This window comes from Eucalyptus grandis, chromosome 4 (genome assembly GCF_016545825.1).
Source record: "Eucalyptus grandis isolate ANBG69807.140 chromosome 4, ASM1654582v1, whole genome shotgun sequence".
Taxonomy (NCBI): domain Eukaryota; kingdom Viridiplantae; phylum Streptophyta; class Magnoliopsida; order Myrtales; family Myrtaceae; genus Eucalyptus; species Eucalyptus grandis.
This window is the reverse complement of record NC_052615.1, coordinates 24,949,872-24,970,733: the sequence shown is the minus strand read 5'-3', so window position 1 is coordinate 24,970,733 and position 20,862 is coordinate 24,949,872. Positions and strand designations below refer to the sequence as shown.

The window sequence follows — 20,862 nt, the reverse complement described above, 5'->3', positions numbered from 1 at the left end:
AGTACGACAGCACCGTCACTCTCTCTCTCTCCACCACCATTTTCCTCGAGCCGGTCCCACCAAGTTGGATGTTTGGAGTAAAAAAATAAAATCAATGAATCAAAATAAAAACAACGGAATTGAAAAGACCTTTTACTGCAAAACACCATCGATATGTAATACTTTTATTGCAAGGACAAAACAAATGTAGGATTTTTATTAACTTCTATAAAACATCTATCTTTTACACTTGCAATCTCACTAGAAGAATATGCTTCAGTTAACAAGATGATTACAGATGTCAAAGTGGAAACTCGAATACATTGTTCACACAACTTAAAGCTCCCATAAATTTTTAGCTCAAGTGCCAAAACAATCCAAGTTTACTCAGGGAATCAAAATCGCGATTACCTTGTGACTAACCAAAAATAAAACTTATTTACAAATTTAAAAGTATACTAGATTTGTATGATTACATTTTTTACCTCGCTACTTTTCTTTTTCTTTTTTGTGCGGCCATACTTTTTCTCCATGTTGGCCTTACTTCAATTCAAAATAACATAACTTGCTAAGCATGTAGTGTATAAAATTTTTATCTTGTTCGGTAATATTTGAAATCTTATAAAATAATGTGGAATACATGGGTGGGATACTTGTTTGACTTTCGTCGTATCCATAACAAATGGAAATGTCTTCGTGATTTCACTACAAAAGAGTTGAGTTTTGCACGTAGGAGTGTTTGTTTAAGTGAAAGAACTTCCCACAAATTAGTTTTTTGGAATTTCATACATTTGGTTTTCTAATAATGATTAGTCAACAAAAAATCATTTATAACTAAAAAAATATATGTATGTTTAAAATTAAGAATATGAATTCATTAAGCTGAAAAATGAAAATTTTTTGAGAAAAATGATTTCTTGAAAAGTATTTTCCTTTGTAATGAAACTTTTTTTCTCAAAATAGACGCACACTTAAGTAATTATTCAAATTTGACCAAAAAAAGGAAGCTATTCAAAGCTGCTAAAAAGTTCATAAGTAAAAGTTATATGCCCTTGTTGGTTCCCGGAAAAAAGAGCCAATAGGAATATTTTGTCAAGATTCTTTCCAGATTTGGTGCATGTCAATTTTATGCTTCCAATTGCCAATATTACTTCAATTGCCATTTGGGGTAAAAAAAAAAAAAAAAGGCACCATTATTCATAGGAAATAACAATGCTGTCACCATAGCCCTGTCCAAAACAAAATTTAGAACAGGTATGTCATTTTAGGTATTGGTTCAAACTTGAATTAAAGTTAACATGCACATAAAGAGAGAATAATGAAATAAGACAATTTAGCATTTGTTTAGTCAAATTAGGCAATGTTGCCACACGAACTTGATTGCAAAAATTGACAAATTTTAAGATTTTGCTGCATTTTTTTTGAAAGTTTTAAAATTCAATTGCATATTCGCAACAATTTTTAGGATTTCATTTATGTGCTTGTTCCCAAAAGACATTCCAAATGATTTTCTGGTTATATCCCACATAAGGTTGTTGACACCTAAATTTTTTACCCAAAAATCATTTTCGAAAAATATTTCATGTCAAATTCTTGTATATAGATTATCTAGGTGTTTAGAATATTTTTTTAATGGAAGATGTTTTTCCTAAAAAAGTAAAGAGAGAGAGAGAGAGAGAGAGAGAAAACGAAGCAAGTTGGGGCCAATGATCTAAATGTGACTAGCCAAACCTAGGAGGTCAAATTGGAATTAAAATGGTAAGTTGGGGCTAAAATTCAATTTCCAAAAGTTGAGGAACCTATTCGCAAATTTTGTAAAATTTCACTCGAACCCTTAAATCATCATCTATTGAACTTGGGCCAAGTCGAATCAATCAAATCAGGCCAAAAGGACTAGCATTGAATTGGGTATTTTTGGATAAGAAAATGGCCAACTTTGAAGGACTATCTTACAAAATTAGGTGGAGACAATTGCGAAAAATGGTCAAGATCTTAAACTACTATACATGAGCTTGCTAATTGATCAAGAACCGCAGCCAAATTGATGAATTAAAGCACTCAAACTAGCTACCAAAACCAACCCACAATTAAGTCTTAATTTAGAGTTGCTAAGTAGACATATTGGTGGCCCCACCATATCCCACTCAACCGTCCAATTAGCTGGATCTTTGCACGTGATGGGAGACCATTATTGGTAGTACAAGTGGACGGAAATTGGTCAGGGATAACCTTGCTGAAAGCACGGGAAAATCGCAGCAAAATCCAAACACTCAACAGTTGCAGAAGTTGAAAATTTTGGTTAAGTCAGAAAGTTGTTGAAGTATCCCTGTTAATAGACTTGGTAGGTGGACAACAGACCAACCAAAAATCCCTGAATTCAGGGGATAAGATTTATGAAGCAAGCTCTTTCAAGGCATGAGAGGGAGGAGACGAGGCGGAGATGAGAGAGTTCACGGTCGTCCCCCAAAGGGTCCCTCGAAGCAACTCCCGAAAAGAAAATCTAGAAATTCCAAATCGACCTTGGCAGAGAAAAGTGAAATTTTCACCAACTTCACTCAAAGATCTTTCCAACCATAAGTTGCATGTCCCAAACGGATATCGGGAAGGCCTCCTAAAGCCCAGCACCCCCCAAAAAAAAAAAAACACCCTTCTAGCTGGCCAAGAAAGACTGAATTTTTCTAAAGTGTTGAGCCTGGTTGGTCACGGGTGAAGGAAAGTGAGTGCTTTTGAAAAAATTGAGAGACAAATGAGAAAAAGCTTGACTTGTACCCCAAACTAGAATACATGTAGTTTAGTTTGGTGTTAAGTTTTCCAACAAAAGAGGTCTTAAAGTCTAATTTTAGAGATCAACGAAAACCTTCATTATTAATTCTTTTTTTTCTGCAGATCTCATTTCCAGTTAAAGAAGCCAACTTCCATGGGCATCCGAGGGTAATTTCTCGGTTTCCTCGACCAAGAGCTACTTGCAAAAGAAACTAGGAAGCAAGTTAAGAATCCTAAATATATTCTTGGTCAATTTTGAACATGTTTCAACGATGAAAAATCAAAAAGAAAACTAGTCCAGAAAACTGATTTTCGAGGCTATAATTTTTCTCAAGTGTTGAAATCTCTTCAAGAGTCATATCTCATTTTCATGCATTACTTGTCTTTGTGACTTGGATTAATGTTATATAGGAGTACAAATGATGCATAGGTCAGCTTGATTTGGTCTTTAAATCCCCGTGCAAACTATGAGATCGTTAAAAACCAAACCTATCTACATTAGTTCATGGCTGGTCAGTGTGGACTTTGCATGTGTGCTTCTTGGAGAGGTTGTTTTGATGTGTTTGATTGGTCATTCTCTATGATATTTGTTGCATTTGAAAACTCATGTTACCTACTTTCACTCGGATCAAGTAATGTTTCCCTTAGATCTTGTATGTGATGAGTGTCGGGGCTTGAATATGGGCATGCAACCTGTTTGCTTGACTTCAAACCCAAATTTGCAAAATCAGCTCAAACCCGCATATTTAAGACCGATTTCAACTTAGTTTTTTTGTGTTTTAAGCTATGATTTCTGTCTAATCTTGCTCATTGCATGTGATAGTGTAATCTTGATACTTTATTTCCGCATGAGATTGCTTAAGAGTTGAGATTGAAGGTTGCAAATATGGCTCGAGGAAGCTGGTTTGGGATGATTTGATGCACGCCGAGTGTTCGATGAAATGTGCAAACCAAGTTTCGATCTTGAAATGATTGATTTGAGCTCGGTTATTGTGATATCCATGTGCTGTGTTATTTCATGTTAGCATAGATCGATTTAAAGAATTATTATTAATATTTAAAAAAATCTGAAAATTAAAAAAAAATGTTAGATAGTATCAAATTAGGACATAAATTACATTTATGAGATTTTTCTAATTTTATAAAGTCGTTGTCCTAACTTGATGCTATTTTGATATTCTATAATCATTTTTGTAAATAATCTATTTTGCGTAGATTAAAATTAATCAGAGTAATTTCATGCATCTAGAGTAATTCCATGCATATTTAAATTCCCATTTTGCTCACGGGGGTCCTTGTCCCAGGGCGTGATAACAAAACCATGTAATATTATTTGCCCAACTTGTATTGGGTCTTTCTTTTCCGCATTACTTTCAAGTTATTTCAATTTCTTGGATGTTATTTACCACACCACTTGTAAATTTATTTTCTAAATTATGTTAAGATTAGTCTAGATATTTAAAAAAAAAGGTTAATACTCTGAAAAACCCTAAATTGGTACACTTGTGACAAATTTACCCAAAACTATTTTTTTGACATGAAAAACCTCAAATTTGTATACTTGTGACAAATTTAAATTAATAATTTGACTTAGATTAAAAAAAAATTTAAAAACAAAAAATCCCAAATAACATTAATAATTTGACTGTAAAATTTAACAAAAATTAACATATGGTAAATTTGTCATAAGTGTATCGGTTTGGGTAAATTTGTCAAAGGTATACCAGTTTGGGGTTTTTTACGGTCAAAAAAATAGTTTTGGGGTAAATTTGTCACATATATACCCGTTTGGGGTTTTTCAAGATATTAACCCTAAAAAAAAACCTACAAAAACATTTGCATGGACACTTAGTAGTTTCATAAAGATTATAATTGTTAATCAAGATTGTGTGGTCATTTAGATTAACAACCTTTCAAGTTAGTGGTACTGCAAGGGCGCTAATAGAAACATTAGCATAAACAAGTCCCTGTTCCTAGAAATCTTTAGTTGCGTAGGAATCGAGACAACACTCTTGTGTCTCGATTAGTTTCTAGCTGACCCCAATAGGCTAGTGGCGACTCCTAGAAATATTTAAGTTATTAAGAATTGAAATACGAAATCCAATGTTGCACAAGGTATGGGCTTGGGAGAGTCCGCGCCTAATCCAGGGCCGTGGGTCTGTCTCTTTAGGCAAATACCCTTAAACCTTCTTCCTTTGCTTCGGATGGAAAAATAGAGGTTGTGACAAAGGTCCCATAAAAATATAATTAGCACAATCAATAACAAGCAACAAAATTTAAAGGAATATTCAAGAAGTAGTTTCAATATTTGTAGAATTCACAATCTCATTGCCCAGACTTATTCCTATGGTGACAATTTTCTCAATGACAAGACTAGATAAATTCAATCTACCTAAAAGAAAAAATTAAAAAGAATAATCATAAAAGTGGTTAATACCAAGAAAAATATTTTTTCCCAAACTAATTTTTTAACTACCAAAATCCTGAACTGGTATATTATGACAAATTTATCCTTATTTAGTTTTCGTTAAATTGGGTTAATATCACAAAAATCACAAATTAAGTACACCCATTTGTCATTCAATTTAGTCATTTGTTGATAAAATTTTACAGAAACTAACGAATAGAAAATTTGTTATATATTTACTAGTTTGAGGTTTTTGGTAGTCAAAAAATTAGTTTTTGATAAATTTGTCATAAATGTTCTAGTTCCAAGGTTAAATTCTTTGTTATTTCCACCATTGTATTGTTTGCTGACACTCCCCTATCATATTGACTTAATTATTTATCTCTTTTGGGTCACACTCTTGATTTTATATTATTTTTTACATTTTTGTCTTTTTGTTTTGTTTTAATTTTATTGAAAGACAAAATTATCCACATTTCTTTCAAGTAACTCTTTTTCACCATAACCACTTCTTCAACACCCATTACATTTCATTATTTCCTGTATCTTTGTCTTCTTCCGAACTTATTCCCCATTGTTATAATTTGAGTAAGCATTAATCATATATTGGAGTAAAGAAAAGTTAGTTTTAACCATAAATTTCTTACTTTATTTTCCTAGAATATCCTCACTATCATATATTTTTCAACTTCAATATTGTGGTTGATATGTGCATCATATACAATTTACTCATCTTCCATTGCATTTTTCTTTTAGTAGTGCAGTCACTATGGAATATAACATTGTTTTTTTTTGCCTAAATGCATCTATGGATGATGGAAACTATGACTGAAGAGCATCAATCAATCATGTTAACAAGTTTATTTGAAATTTTACCTAACAATTTTCTAACTCGAGTGTATCCTTGGAGAGTGTGTAGATGCATTTTCTTGCATCAGATTATGTTGTCTCTATTAAAGGTCAAAGATAGACAAATATCTTCTTCTTGGTTGTTCTCACAATGGAGTTATCAAGCTATTATAACTAGCATTGTTTCTAAAAGAAAACAACATTAAAAAATCCATATAGTAAAACCTTAAAGAATTTATTAAATTTTGAATCCAATTTTTATCAAAAGATTTTAATTTTTTTAATGTTAAACTAATTCTAAACTAGTATTAACACTAAAATATAATAAAACTACGCAAAATCTTATTTCCAACATTCTTCTGAAATTTCTTAATTTTTAATTTTTTTTTACTCTAGAAAAATGGGGACTTGGATCAGGTCAAGAAATCCAGTCTGGCTATGGGTCTCATCCAAATGGTGTCGATTATGCAAAGATGAGCATCATGCTATACTTAGTTTTTTTTTTTTCTAAAATGATATTGTTTCTCTTTTTGTTCTCAGGAACAGAAAAATAGATTTATTTACTTTGTATTTGTGTTCCAAATTTATTCACTAATCATTTATCTATTCTAGAGAATTGAAAAATTAACTAAAGTCTATAGACAAGTTCTTTCTTTTGTTTTGGGAACAAAAGAATAGAAAAATAGAGAAATATAAATGTTACCAAATAGGCCCATAGAAAACTCAGTTATGTAACGGATTGGCAATTGTTGAGGATTAAATACAAGAAAATTTAAGTGCATAAGTAGACAAAACAAGTGTCGAGTTATTTAGTAATTTTTTTTTTTTGTTTCTTTGGAAGCAAGGATTATAAAGAGAGGAACCGTCAATTGCTTTGGTATTCTATATAGCAAAAAAGGATTACCGACTGCCAGGACAGTACCCCTGGTTACGTAGACTTGGCATCTGAAGAGAGGAACCATCAATTGCTTTGGTATTCTATATAGCAAAATAGGATCAATGTACCAACAATTGAACAACAAAGGAGATCGTCCTATTAAATTATATAGGGATAATTATACTCGAAATTCTAAAACTCTCAAATTTGTTCAATCAAATTCAATCAATTAATTTCGTCTAATTTGAATAACGAAAAATGCTAACATGACTTTTTTTAATTACTTTTTAAAAATATTCTAAAAAAGAAAGATAAAACTTACTCTTCATCTTCTTTGTTGAGCTTACATCATCCAAATGGGATTATATTTACTATTCATCTTCTTTGTCAAATTTGGCCACAGCCGCTCTGAGCATGACAAAGCTGAGGCCACTCGAGCTCGTGACCATGGCCACTCCAGCTTCTTCGACCATGGCCGCTCAAGCCTCTTCAAGCGTGTGGCCCAGGCTTGCTCAAGTTTTGTCGACCTCAAGTTACAAGGACTCTGATTTTCAAATTATGCATTACGCAATGTTAAGATAACTTTTATGACAAGTTGAGATAGATTAGATTTCGCATCTCATTCGGAGCGAAGATAATTTAATTTTGCCTACGTACGGTGTGTGGTATGAAGTTGCACGGTAAGCATGATAGGGAAAAGTATGACACTGTGTTTCAGATGTCTTCCTTGCGAAAGTGGCTTATGTGCAATCTTCTCCGGAATTTAGACCAACTTAAGAAATTTCAAATTGTATTGTAGATGCGTGGCAGCCAAAGCAACTCTTTCAGTGATAGGTGAAATTTTCTTATGATACGTCCCAAGATGAGAAATTTTCATATTGTGTACCGAGTGTTTGATTCCTAAAGCAGCTTACTTAGTAGTGACAAATTGACTTTTCTAGTGAAGCTGGATAATGAAGAGCTCTTAGGAAGTATTTGTATTAGAGAATTTGTCGACCCAAAGGGTCAAATTTTCAAATACTAGAGTTCTTCCATGAAAGTCTTAAGGAAAATGGTCATTACAATTATCATACTCTCTGAATTTTCATTGCCCACTTTACTATTTCAGTTGCGTTCGTTGTGTTTAGAAGGTCTCACTTGGTGTGAACTATGTTATGATTTTGATTAAAGTTTTGATTAGAAAGGACCCAAGCAAGTTACTCTTGATCTAAGGACGAATTTGCAGTTGGGCTCGCCGCACCCCAAGCATGCGAGGGCACCTCTCAGTGAAAGTGATCCACTTGCTAAACTGTTCATGCACAATTTGATGTATTACTTAACGTATCAAGCTCGTATACCCTTCGCATTTTCTAACCGCGACGCAATTGCATTGTCCATCTTAACATACAAGGAAAAGTCTCAACTCATTAGCAGCTTTCCTTAGAGTATCTCATAATCAAACCACCAGAATGGAGCTTCAGGGTCAAGGAAACCACCGATGACGTACATAGTCACGAGACATAGGGCCACCACATAAGGAATGATTCCGAGCTCAGTGTTCCTGGACAATACAACATACGTACCAGTAGAAAATGCTAGCACCATAGCTAGTATGTCAACGTACATGCAATATGATGCGACCTTGGCATATCTTACCCTTAGCTTATCGCTCACGAGATAAGCATCGAATTTTATGAACAATGCCAGGATTGAGAAACCGAACGCTGTAACGTTAGATATCACAAAGGCTTTGAAAGCTACCCTGCCAGCAAGAATCGCCATTCCTTGGTCGAGTCTGTCCTGGTTATAACCTCCGGGCAGCGTGAAGACTGCGGCGAAAGTGACTGTGGCTATGAGCACTGCCACTAGAAGTTGAAGGCCAATGATGCTTCTTTTTGAGGAATCGAAATTTTTCAGGTCGGCTGTATTACTTTCTGTAATTATAGACGCAACTGGTTGACCTTCAACATATTGCTTGTCTAACCTCTTCTTAACATACTCACTAACCCAGTCTTGATAAAATGGCATCCCATGAGATCCTTTCAAGACAAGATAGACTTTTGCAGCTTGGTAGCCAATCTAAAATTGTACATGTCGCGACCTACCATCAGGGGAGGGAACATGTTTAGGGGTATTGCTTAAAGGACGGGCCTAAGGCCCATGATTATGTGTGAGCTCTTCCAGGCCCATACCCCGCGTGATGTTAGGATATATTTTATGAGTTTTGCACAAAAGGAGTCGCCACTAGCCTATTGGGGTCGGCTAGAAACCAAGTGAGGCATGGAGTGTACCTCACTTCCTACGCAACCAGAGAATCTAGGATCGGGGACTTAATTACACTAATTGATCAATTAGTGCCCTATCGGTACCTAATCTTGTTCATTTTAAGAGTAAAAATTTTTGTTAGGCAATTTGGATTAATTTTATACTTATCCACTAACATGCGATGTGATCATGCGGGTGCGCAATCGTTAAAGTAACAATTATAATTACTAAGATCTTAATTGCTATAAAATTAAACATGTGCAATTAAACATAATTAGAAATGCAACTTAAACATACGACATAATCAAAATATGAACAAGTAATTACACTGAGAATGCAAAACGTAGCAATTCCTAACCAAACCCTATCATTTTTGGATTTTTGAAATTTTTAATTTTTTTTAAATTTTTTTAAAGTCGAATTTTTAATATTTTCTGTTTTTTTTTTTTTTAAAATTTTTTTTAATGTTCTCTTAAAGTTGTTTGAATTTTCGGAAGTTTTCTGAATTTTTATTATTTTTCGATTTTTGGATTTTTTTATTTTTGGATTTTTTTAAATTTTTTAATTATTTTTTGTCCTTTCCCTGTTTTGTCCTATCTACTGCACTCTCCCTCCCCTTTTCAGCGACTTCTATTTCCGAAGTCACTTTCTCTCTTTTCTTTTTCTCCATTTTTTTATTTCTTTTCTTTTCCTTTTATTTTTCTTCTGCCTTTTGGTCTTCTTCTTCTTCGTGCGTTCTTTGCATGCCGGACGTTCCTTCTATGCCTTCCCCCAAACTTCACCCAGACAGTAACACCAGCATAGCAACTAGCGGCCTTTTCACCACCGAACCGCCACTGTCTATCGCTTGTCCACTCCGACCGGCGATGACCACCATCGGCCACAAACGCCGGCGGCGAAACCATTTTCGAGCACAAAAACCCCCTCGGCTCAAGAATACACGATTGCTCCACGAAAATCGTATGAAATCACAATGGAAACATAAAAGGCGGGCACGGTCCGACGTATATAAAAGCAAGCACGAACCAAACCGAGATTCAACCCGGTTGCTTCTCGATTCTCTGGGACATTTTGTCAAACACATGAGGTGCGCTACTATAACGAGGGGTTTTTGGCTCAACGAAGGTCGAACCATAACGGGATCTTCGACACCCAACAAACAAGACGTCAAAAACAAAAGTAAGGCGATGCAGGCCGGAGCACGCGTGAACTGAACGGCCACGAGCTCCGGCTTGGTGTACCCGAGAAAGAGAGCACACACAAAGGCCCAGGGGACTTACTTGGTTCGGGTGGGGCACGGTGGCGGATGGCGGCTCTCGGGCGGACGACTGATGATGGCGAAGCTTTCCTTCGAGCTCCCTCTCTCCCTTCGGGTCGTCCTCTCCTCTCTCGCTCTCAATCCCTCTCGGTTTCTCTCTGGTTCCTCTCAGCTCCTCCTTAACTCTCTTGGTTTCTCACAGTTCCAGAAGAAAGTTGTCGGGGAGCTGGATCCCGTGCACGGTCGAGCCTCTCTTTGGCTCTCCACCCTCTCTCAAGTACTCCAGCTCTCACTCTCGAGCACCTCTCTCGTTGAAGCCCTCTCCCTGTGCTCTGGTGTGCTGTCCTTTGTGGAGTTTTTCTGATGAGCTCGTTCGAGGAAGAGTTGCGGTCGACAACGGCGGGCGGATGGGCCTCCGGCAACAGCTAGTTGTTCCCTCGAGCTGTCCTCCTCGTTCTTGTTTGCTCTCTCTCATTTTCTCTCTATGTTTTGTCTCGGCTTTGTCTTCAGCCCCTCACCCCTCTTGGTTCGGACGGCGGGCAATGGGCGAACGGACGGGCCTCCGACCACGTCTAGCTGTTCCCTCAAGCTTCCTCCCTCCCTCTGGTTCCTCTCCTGTGTTTCTCCCTATCCTTCCTCTGCTTTGTGTCTATGTTCTCCCTTTCTCTTCTGCAGGACCTTGCGAGAAGACCACGACCGTGCCAGTTGCTAGCCAGGCATTCCCGACCCGCGGATCACGCTGCCATCTCGATCCCCCTGCTCCTCCATTGCTGCTCCTTCTGCTTTCTGCTGCTGATATGTTTTATGTTCTTCCTTGCAGGTCTTGCAGCGAAGATCGACTAGAGGGAGGAGAAACGAGCATGGGCCGGGCCGAAGGAGAAAGGAGGCTTGGGCCGGCCTAGTGCGGGTGGAGGAAGAGAAAAGAAAGGGGCGCGGGCCAGGCCAAAGCCAGGTCTGGCCCGACCTGATTTTTTTGTTTTCGTTTTTTTTTTTTTTGTGTGGCTAATTCTTAACTTTGTACACACTTAAATCCTAAATAAAATTATAAAATTTAGGTGTCAACAGTACATAATGTATCAATTAATGCGTGGTCCTTCCCAGCAAATCAGGATAAGAGCCATTAGATAGTCCAGATTCATTATGCATAGTTTTTTTTCTATTTCCTTTTCTTTTCTTTCATATTCTTTTTATCCCTAACTTTAGAGGAACACAACCCCATATGATTTGCATTGTTTATTTACACCTGAAATAAGTATCCTCTGGGCCGCTGTTTTATAATGATACTAAAGAATTACTTTGCAAGTGAACAAATCGAGCTCTATGGTATTCAAGCAAACATACCTCTTTATGAGTAGTAAAAACTTCAAGGGCGGTCAAATGATCTTTATTTGTAACCAAACGGTCCACCCTCTTATCATGTGCAAGTATGTAGATGATGCTGTATTGTTTATGAAGCACAGCCAAATACAGAGCCGTGTTTCCATCAGTATCTTGTTGGTTGACAAGATCCTCTAGGTTTGGCGTTTCCATTAGTATCTTGTTTGTTGACAAGATCCTCCAGGTTTGGCGTCCCTATTATGTACTTGACAACATTTACTTGTCCACTGATAATAGTAGCATGTAGAACCGTTTGCCCTTTGGTGTTTATTATGTCACGAGCAGCAGGACAGGATCTAACAAGCTCATCAATGACATCGACGTGGCCTTGAAAGGCTAAAATGTGAAGAGCCGACTGTCCCTCTTTGTCTAAGTCGCATGCCACAGAAGTGTCGTATTGCAAGAGAAGTCGAACTTCTTTCACTTTGCCAACGCAAGAGACATAATGAAGAGGAGTCCATCCCACATCTTCTCCTCTGATCAATTCTGGTCTCTCCTTCACAATATCAGAAAAATAGGAATATGTCATGATTTAGACTATTTTTAGCATCTTGACGTAGATATGTCATAATACTTACTGGTCAGTGAGTAGTACATTGCGGTGTGTAGAGTAGTCAACCCCTTAGGGCCCTTATGAGAGATTAATGACGAGAAAGCACCTAAAATTAGCTCAGTAGTATGAGAAAGTCCTCTATTTGTTGCAGGATAAAGTGGGGATTCATTAGCAGCATTATTGATGTTGCACAATTGAGGATCTTCTTCAATGAGCAACTTAACCACCCTATGATGGCCTCCTCTGACTGCATAGTGTAGGGCAGTATCCTTATGCAAATTTGACTTTCGAAGTAGCTCTTTGCATGCGTCCATTTGTACTTTTTCAGCAATTCAATGCCACGATTGTGCCAGAAGACTTGAACCACCCTACAGCTTCCCACTTTAGCAGCAAGATGTAGGGAAGTGTCTCCTTCGTGGTTACCTTGCCAAAGAAGGGACGGTCTTGCTGACCAATGAAGAATATGTTGTTTAAATATGGTTTCGAATTGGGTAGAACAATAAATTTGGATCTTTAGGGTAATCAAGTCGGAATTTAAAGCGCGATATCATTTTTTTAAAAGGTTTTTTTGTCCCACAACATTGCTAATGGTCACCGGCAAATATCCTCTAAGATACAACAAAGTCTCAAAAATGAGAATACTAGATAACAATTCTAGTATTTCTCAAGGATGGCCGTAGTTTAAAAAAAAAAAAAAGGCTCGAAAAGATAAAAATAATCACTCATCCGTTCTTTCGAAAACTCACACACACACACACACACACACAACTATCTTAAAACATATGCAACTCTTCATGAAAAATTGCACACACACACACACACACACACACAACTATCTTAAAACATATGCAACTCTTCATGAAAAATTGCAAAAAATGAACAAACGTGTCCTTGCGAAAATTGCCCAGATGAACAAAGGTGTCCATTTAGAAGAAGTTGAAAAAAGAACAAATGTAACACTTCAGTAAAAGTTGCAAACTAAATAAGTATCTTTTCCAAAGGTTATCTTGAAAATAAAATTTCATTTTTTTTTTATAAATAATTTCTGAAAATTCTCAAAACAAAACAACCTTTGAGAAGAAGTTGAAAAAACAAATAAATGTAATACTTTGGGAAAAAAATAACAAAGGGGTTAGTGCTAATCAAACTTGCACGTGAGTGTGGTGAGATTTAGCCCACACCCAATTATTCCTTTAAGCACAGAAAAAAAAAAAAAAAACTCCACACTTATGAATTGACTCACTTCCTCTCACTTTTCCTATGTGGGACAATGAAACATGCACTTGGTTTGTTTTTACAAACAAACTTCCAACATAATATGTTTAATGAAATTTACCTATATGTATTGAGCCGCAATGTGAGCCAATATATGGGAATATTTTGCCAAGATTCGTTCCTAATTTGATGCATGTCAATTTTATGCTTCCAATTGCCAATATTACTTCAACTGCCATTTGCGGTAAAAAAAAAAAAAAAAAAAGGCACCGTTATTTATAGGAAATAACAATGCCATCACCATAGCCTTGTCCAAAATAAAATTTAGAACAACGATGTCGTTTTAGGCATTGGTTCACACTTGAATTAAAGTTAACATGCACATAAAAGAGAGAATAATGAAATAAGACAATTTAGCATTTAATTAGTCAAATTAGGCAATGTTGCCACACGAACTCGATTGTACAAATTTGACAAATTTTAAGACTATGCTGTATTTTAAAAAAAAAAAAATTAGGATTCAATTACATATGCGCGATACTTTTTAGAATTTCATTTATGTGCTTGTTCCCAATAGATATCGAAATGATTTTCTAGTTATCTTTTTAAGTAAATAAAATCCCATATAAGGTCCCATAAACATATAATTAGCACAATCGATAAAAAGCAACAAAAATTTAAAGGAGTATTTAGGAAATAGTTTCAATATTCGTAGAATTCACAATCTCATTGCCCGGACTTATTCCTATGATCACAATTTTCTCAATGACAAGACCATATAAATTCAATCTAATTTTTATTTTCAATCTAATTTTTTAACCACCAAAAACCATAAAATTGTGTATTTAAGATAAATTTACCCTTATTTAGTTTTTGTTAAATTGGATTAATACCATAAAAATCACAAATTAAGTATATCCACCAATTACCACGTGTCATTCAACTTAGTCATTTGATAGTAAAATTTCACTGAAATGAAAGGAAAAATTGTGTAGGTGTACCAATTTTGGGTTTTTAGTGATCAAAAAATTAATTTTTGATAATTTTTTCACAAGTATTTTAGTTCTAAAGTTAATTTCACAGCTATTTCCACCAATTTTATTAGCTATTGACTCTCCCCTATCATATTGAATTAACTATATTGTCTCTTGCAGGTCACACTTTTGATTTTATATTATTTTTTACCTTTTTTTGTTTTTGTTTTTTTTTTCAATTTCACTAAAAGACAAAACTATCCACATTTCTTTCAAGTAACTTTTTTTTTTTCACCTAGCCGCTTCTTCTACACTCAGTACATTTGATTATTTCCTTCGTCTTTGTCTTTTTCTGAACTTATTCCCTATTGTTATAATTTAAGCAAGCACTGATCATAGTAAATTATTTACTTTATTTTCATAGAATATCCTCAAGATCGTGAATTTTTCAACTTTAAAATTACGGTTGATTTGTGCATCATATGCAATTTACTCATCTTTCATTGCATTTTTCTTTTTGTAGTACAGTCACTATGGAATATGACATTGTTTTTTGCCTAAATGCATCTATGGATGATGGAAACTGCAAATGAAGTCAACCCCTTAGGGCCCTTATGAGAGGATGACGACGAGAAAGTCCTCTATTTGCTGCACGATAAAGTGGGGATTCATCAGCAGCATCATTAATGCTGCACAATTGAGGATCTTCCTTCTTCAATAAGCAACATAACCACCCAATGATGGCCTCCTCTAACTTAAGTATGCTTTATTTGAATGACGATTTTCTTTGAAGGGATAAATTATAGTATTAACAGAAAAAAGATTAAAATTGTAATCAATACAAGAGGAGGGTGATGCATATTAGCAGTATGTTTCCATAGTTATCTTATGCCATTAGAGTTCAGGAAGCCGACTAAATAAAAAGAATGAAAACTCAGCTGCGAAACGAATTGGCAATTGTTGAGGGCTAAGAACGAGAAAATTTAAATTAAGCGAATAAACAGACGAAAAAAGTGTTGATTTACTTAGTCATATCTGTTTATTTGAACACAACGATTATAAGGAGAGAAACCATGAATTGCTTTGGTATTCTATATACCAAAAAAGAATCATTTTGCCCCCAATTGAAATACGAAGGACGTCTTCCTATGATTATAAAGGATAATTAGAAAGGGATAAGAGTATCCGAAACCCTAAAACTTATTGCAAAAGTACAATTGGATCTTAAAGTCTTCAAAATTACTGTCAAGTCTTAAAACGTGTCTAATTGATTCAATCAAGCCCAATCCGTTAGCTCCTTCCAAATTTGACTAATAGAAAATGTTAACATAGCTTTTTTAAAGGATAAAAATTAAAAGAAAAGATAAAACTTATTGTTCATCTTTTTGGTCGAGCCCACATCACCCAAATGGGATTATACTTACTATTCGTCTTCTTTGTCCAGTTTGGCCATAACCGCTCCAAGCTCGACAAAGCTGAGGCCGCTCAAGCTTCTTGAGCTCACAGCCATATCCTCTCGAGTTTCATCGAGTTACACACTCTTCGATTTTCAAATTATGCATTATATCTTGCTTGGCTGTTTTGATGCCGGCGAACGCAACGTTAGGATGACTTTAATGACACGTCGAGGTATATCAGGCTTCGTATCTCATTCGAAGTGGACATAAATAAATTTGCCTACGTAAGGTGTCTGGTATGCAGCTATATTGGCAGCATGATTGGGAAAAGAACGACGGTGTTACAGATGTCTTTCTTACGAAAGTGGCTTAGTCACAGAAGCATCACGTGCAACGTTCTACGGAATTTAAACCAACTTAAGAAATTTCATATTGTGTCGTAGATGCCTGGCAGCCAAACTTCCAATGATAGGTAAGATTTTCTTACAAGATGCATATGTCGCCGGATGAGAAATTATCATATTGTGTAACGGTGTTTGATTGCTAAAGCAGCTTATTTAGTAGTGACAAATTGACTTTTCTCATGAAGCTTGGGATAATAAAAGGCTCTAGGATGTATTGGTATTATAGAATTTGTCTATCCAAAGGGTTAAATTTATAAATGCTAGTGTCATTCCATATGAGTCCTTGAGGAAAATGGTCATTGCAACTCTTTTTGTTTGGAAGGCCTCACTTGGTGTGAATCATGTCACGATTTCAATTAAAGTTGTTGATTAGAAAGGACCCCGTGAGTCACTCTAGATCTAAGGATGAATGTGCAGTCGGGCTTGCCGTACCCTGAGGAGCATGCGAGCGCACCTTGCACGGAAAGTGATCCACTTGCTAAACTATCCACGCACAATTTGCTACGTCACTTAAAGTACCAAGCTCGTATATCCTTCACGTTTTCTAACCGTGATACAATCACGTTGTACATCTCAACATACAGGAAAAGTCTCAACTCACCAGCAACTTTCCTAGAGTATCCCATAATCAAACAATAAGTTTCGGACGTATCCTCTAGGAGTGCTACTTAGCCACCAAAACGGAGCTTCAGGGTCAAGGAAACCACCGATGACGTACATAGTCACGAGACCTCCAGACACCACAAAAGGGACGATTCGGAGCCCGGTGTCCTTGGACAATACAAGATATGTAGCAGTAGCAAAGGCCAGCACCATTGCAAGTATGGCAACGTACATGCTATAAGATGCGACCTTGGCGTATCTTACCCGTAGCCTATCGCTCACGAAACAAGTATCGAATTGTAAGAATAATGCCAGGATTGAGAAACCAAACGCTGTTGTGTTAGAAATCACAAAGGCTTTGAAAGCAGCCCTGCCAGCAAGAATCGCCATCCCTTGGTCGGGTCCGTCCTGGTTATAACCTCCAGGCATCGTGAAGGATGCGGCGAAGCTGACTGTCGCTATGAGCACTGCCACTAGCAGTTGAAGGTCAATGATCCCTCTTTTTGAGGAATAGAAATTTTCCGGGTTGGCAATATTACTTCCTGTAATTATCGACGCAGCTGGTTGACCCTCAACATTTTGTTTGTCCCTCTTCCTAACATACTCAATAACACGGTCTTCATAAAACGGCCTCCCATGATATCTTTTCAACAAGTGATCAACTTTTGCAGCTTGGTAGCCACCCTAAAAATTGAACAGAATGTATCAATTAACGAGTGGTCTTTGCCAGCGAAATACTTCAATCTTTACACACTCAAAATCCATCTATAACAAGCAAAACTCCTGGCAAGTCCTAAAACATAATGGAGAATTCATTGAATTCATGTCTTTTAGATAAGGTAGCAGTTAGATAAAACAGTAAATATAGTTTCCTAGAGTAAACAGTTACAGTTTCAAGTATCTTATATCATATCATCTAGGAATTTTTTAAAGTCCTTTTCTCAGATGGGGTAGAGAGCAGGTTCTCTCTTTTGCCTCAAAACCGTTTGAAAGTAGGCAGGAAAGGAACATAAGGAATTTACCTAAAAAGTGTACAAAATATCCGGATTCATTCATATGAACGTGGCAAGATAGTTGTTTCCAAAGTTAGAAGGCACATGTGAACTTTTGGATTTGGATTCTCCTAAGTTACATCTTAAAGTCACCTCTAAAGTGGTTGACACATCAGGATAAGAGCCATCAGAGTCCAGATTCATTCTGCATTTTCCTTCCTATTTCCATTTCTTTCCTTTCATTTTCTCTTTATCCCTAACTTTAGAGGAACCCAACCCCAAATGTTTTGCATTGTTTGTTTGCACCTGAAATGAATATCACCTGGGGCACAGTTTCTAATGATACTGAAGAAATTACTCTGCGAGTGAACAACTCTAGCTCTATGGTGTTCGAGCAAGCATACCTCTTTATGAGCAGAAAAAATATCAAGGGCTGTCTTATGATCCTTATTTGTAGCAAAAATGTCCACCCTCTTGTCTCGTCCAAGTATGTAGATGATATTGTACTGTTTATGAAGTGCAGCCAAATGTAGAGCCGTGTTTCCACCAATGTCTTGTTCATTGACAAGATCCTCCAGGTTTGGCGTCCTTAGTATGCACTTGACAGCATTTACTCGTCCACCGAGAACAGCTGCATGTAGAGCCGTTTGCCATTTGTTGTTTATTATGTCACAAGCATCAGGACAGGCTTTAACAAGCTCATCAATGACTTTTACGTGGCCCTGAAAGGCTGCAATGTGAAGAGCCGAGTCCCCCTCTTTGTCTAAGTCGTATGCCACAGATTTGTCGTGCCGCAGGAGAAGTTTCACTTCTTCCTCTTTGCCAATGCAAGAGACATAATGAAGAGGAGTCCACTCCATATCATCTCTTTCTCTGATCACTTCTGGTCTCTTTTCCACAATCTTCCACCAACCTTTGCATAAAAATAGGAATACGTCATGAATTAAAAAACTGTTCTAGCATCTTGACATAGACATGTCACGATACTTACTGGTCAGTGAGCCATGCCTTGCAGTATGCAGAGCTGTCAATCCCTTAGGGCTCTTATGAGAGGATGACGATGAGAAAGCACCTAAAATCAGCTCAGTGATATCAGAAAGTCCTCTATTTGCTGCAAGATAAAGCGGGGATTCATTAGCAACATTAGTAATACTGCAGAGTTGAGGATCTTCTTCAATCAGCAACTTCACCACCCAATAATGGTCTTCTCTCACTGCATCGTTTTTCACTGGATGGTGCATCACCGCATAGTGCAGCGCAGTATCCTTATGCAAATTCGACTTTCGAAGTAGCTCTTTGCATGCCTCAACTCGCCCTTTTTCAACGTCCGAATGCAGTGGCTTAGCCAGATCAATGAAGACTTGAACCACTTTATCGCTTCCCACTTTAGCAGCAACGTGCAGGGGAGTGTCTCCTTTGCGGTTAACCTGCCAAAGAAGGGACGGTCCCGATGGACATCGAAGGAGGCGTTTGATGAATTCAACCTGCTTGTATTGAGCAGCAACGTGAAGAATGTTATTGTCCTTTGGCGTCTTTCGGTGGAAAATGTCCTCTTCATGCTCTTTCAGGGAATCAAAGTTTCCTGATTTTGCAGCCTCATACACTTTAGGATGCATTCCCGTTCTGAGAAGTTCAAGAAAATTTCTTTAAGCTTCACTTGAGTAAAGCTAAACATCTAAAGAAAGAGGCAAGACTGGCACCGGCCCTCGTTGGTCGCAGGCGAGGGCTCGCAGACGCTTGCGCGCCGACCCTTACCCTCCTTCACCACCTTCCATCGACAGAGCACCGTGAAACAGAAACAAGGTACTGAGCACAGTTGAAGTTTAAGGCGCAAACTCAAAAATTTACCTGTAAACCGATTCGATATTGCTGTCAGCCAAAGGAGTCAAGCGTAGAGCCTCGCTCGCCTCGCTCGCTCCGGATGACCAGCAACTGCAGATCATCGGCGACGCCAGACAACCAACGATCCCACGCGGCTACTTAAGACAGCGGCGCCGAACGACCAGCGACTTCAGACGGCGACTTCAGAGGGTGATTCTCGGGACGGCAAGTCCGGCAGCTTCGCCGGGTCGGTGCTAGGAAGAGCCGACGCAATGAGGGAGCGAGAGACAGAGATGGTTGACGAAAGATGGGAAGCGAGGAGGAGAGAGGACGTGTGGTCCGTCGGCACCACCGAGAGAGAATTTAAAGCCTGCATCCGCGGTTGGTGGGGAGGTAGAATTCCCGCCGCCGCCTCGCCGCCCCTTGCCTGTCGAGATCCGGGGGCGGCTCGAGACTGTCTTGACTCTCTGTATTTGACTCTTTTCCCTTTGAGTTTTCAACGTCAGGGAGATAATGAAAGGGAAAATGAGAGTAGGACAGCACCGTCGCTCTCTCTCTCTCTCTCTCTCTCTCTCTCTCTCCCTCGCCATCGCAATTTTCCTCGAGCCGGTCCCACCAAGTTGGATGTTTTAAATAAAAAAACAAAATCAATGAATAAAAATAAAAATAATAAAATTGAAAAGACCTTTTATTGCAAAACTCCATTTTTAATTTTTTTTTTAACAGCAAAACTCCATTGATATGTAGTACTTTTATTACAGGACAAAATAAATGTAGGATTTTCATTAACATCTATGAACCGCCTTTTTTATACACTAGCAGTCTTAAAAGAAGAATATACTTCATTTAACAGGAGGATTACAGATGTCGAAATTGAAACTCGAATCATTGAGTACACAATTTAAAGCTCCGATAAATTTTAGCCAGAGCCCCAAACTAATCGAAGCTTACTCAGAAAATCAAAATCTTGATTATCTTGTGACTTACCAAAAATAAAACTTATTTGCAAATCTCAAAGTATATAAGATTCGTATGATTACATTTTGTGCCTCGCTACTTTTTTTTTTGGGTACCACCCTACTTTTTCACCATGTTAGCCTGATTTCAATTTATAATAACATAACTAGATAAGAATGCAGTATGTCTACG

At 37.3% G+C, this 20,862-nt stretch overlaps 2 protein-coding genes across 2 annotated transcripts; both read right to left on the bottom strand.

The window, feature by feature from the left end:
- Positions 1-8,294: 8,294 nt before the first annotated feature.
- Positions 8,295-8,882, bottom strand: LOC108959211 (ankyrin repeat-containing protein ITN1-like). The gene has a single exon (XM_018872620.2). The coding sequence runs from the start codon at positions 8,880-8,882 to the stop codon at positions 8,295-8,297; it is 588 nt and encodes a 195-aa protein (XP_018728165.2).
- Positions 8,883-16,803: 7,921 nt separating this feature from the next.
- On the bottom strand, positions 16,804-20,111 carry LOC104441369 (ankyrin repeat-containing protein At2g01680). The gene is made up of 4 exons (XM_010054499.3): positions 19,741-20,111; positions 18,884-19,515; positions 18,297-18,805; positions 16,804-17,584 (listed from the first exon to the last, which is right to left on the bottom strand). The coding sequence occupies exons 1-4, from the start codon at positions 19,833-19,835 to the stop codon at positions 16,910-16,912; spliced, it is 1,911 nt and encodes a 636-aa protein (XP_010052801.2). The 5' UTR covers positions 19,836-20,111; the 3' UTR covers positions 16,804-16,909.
- Between the last annotated feature and the right edge of the window lie 751 nt (positions 20,112-20,862).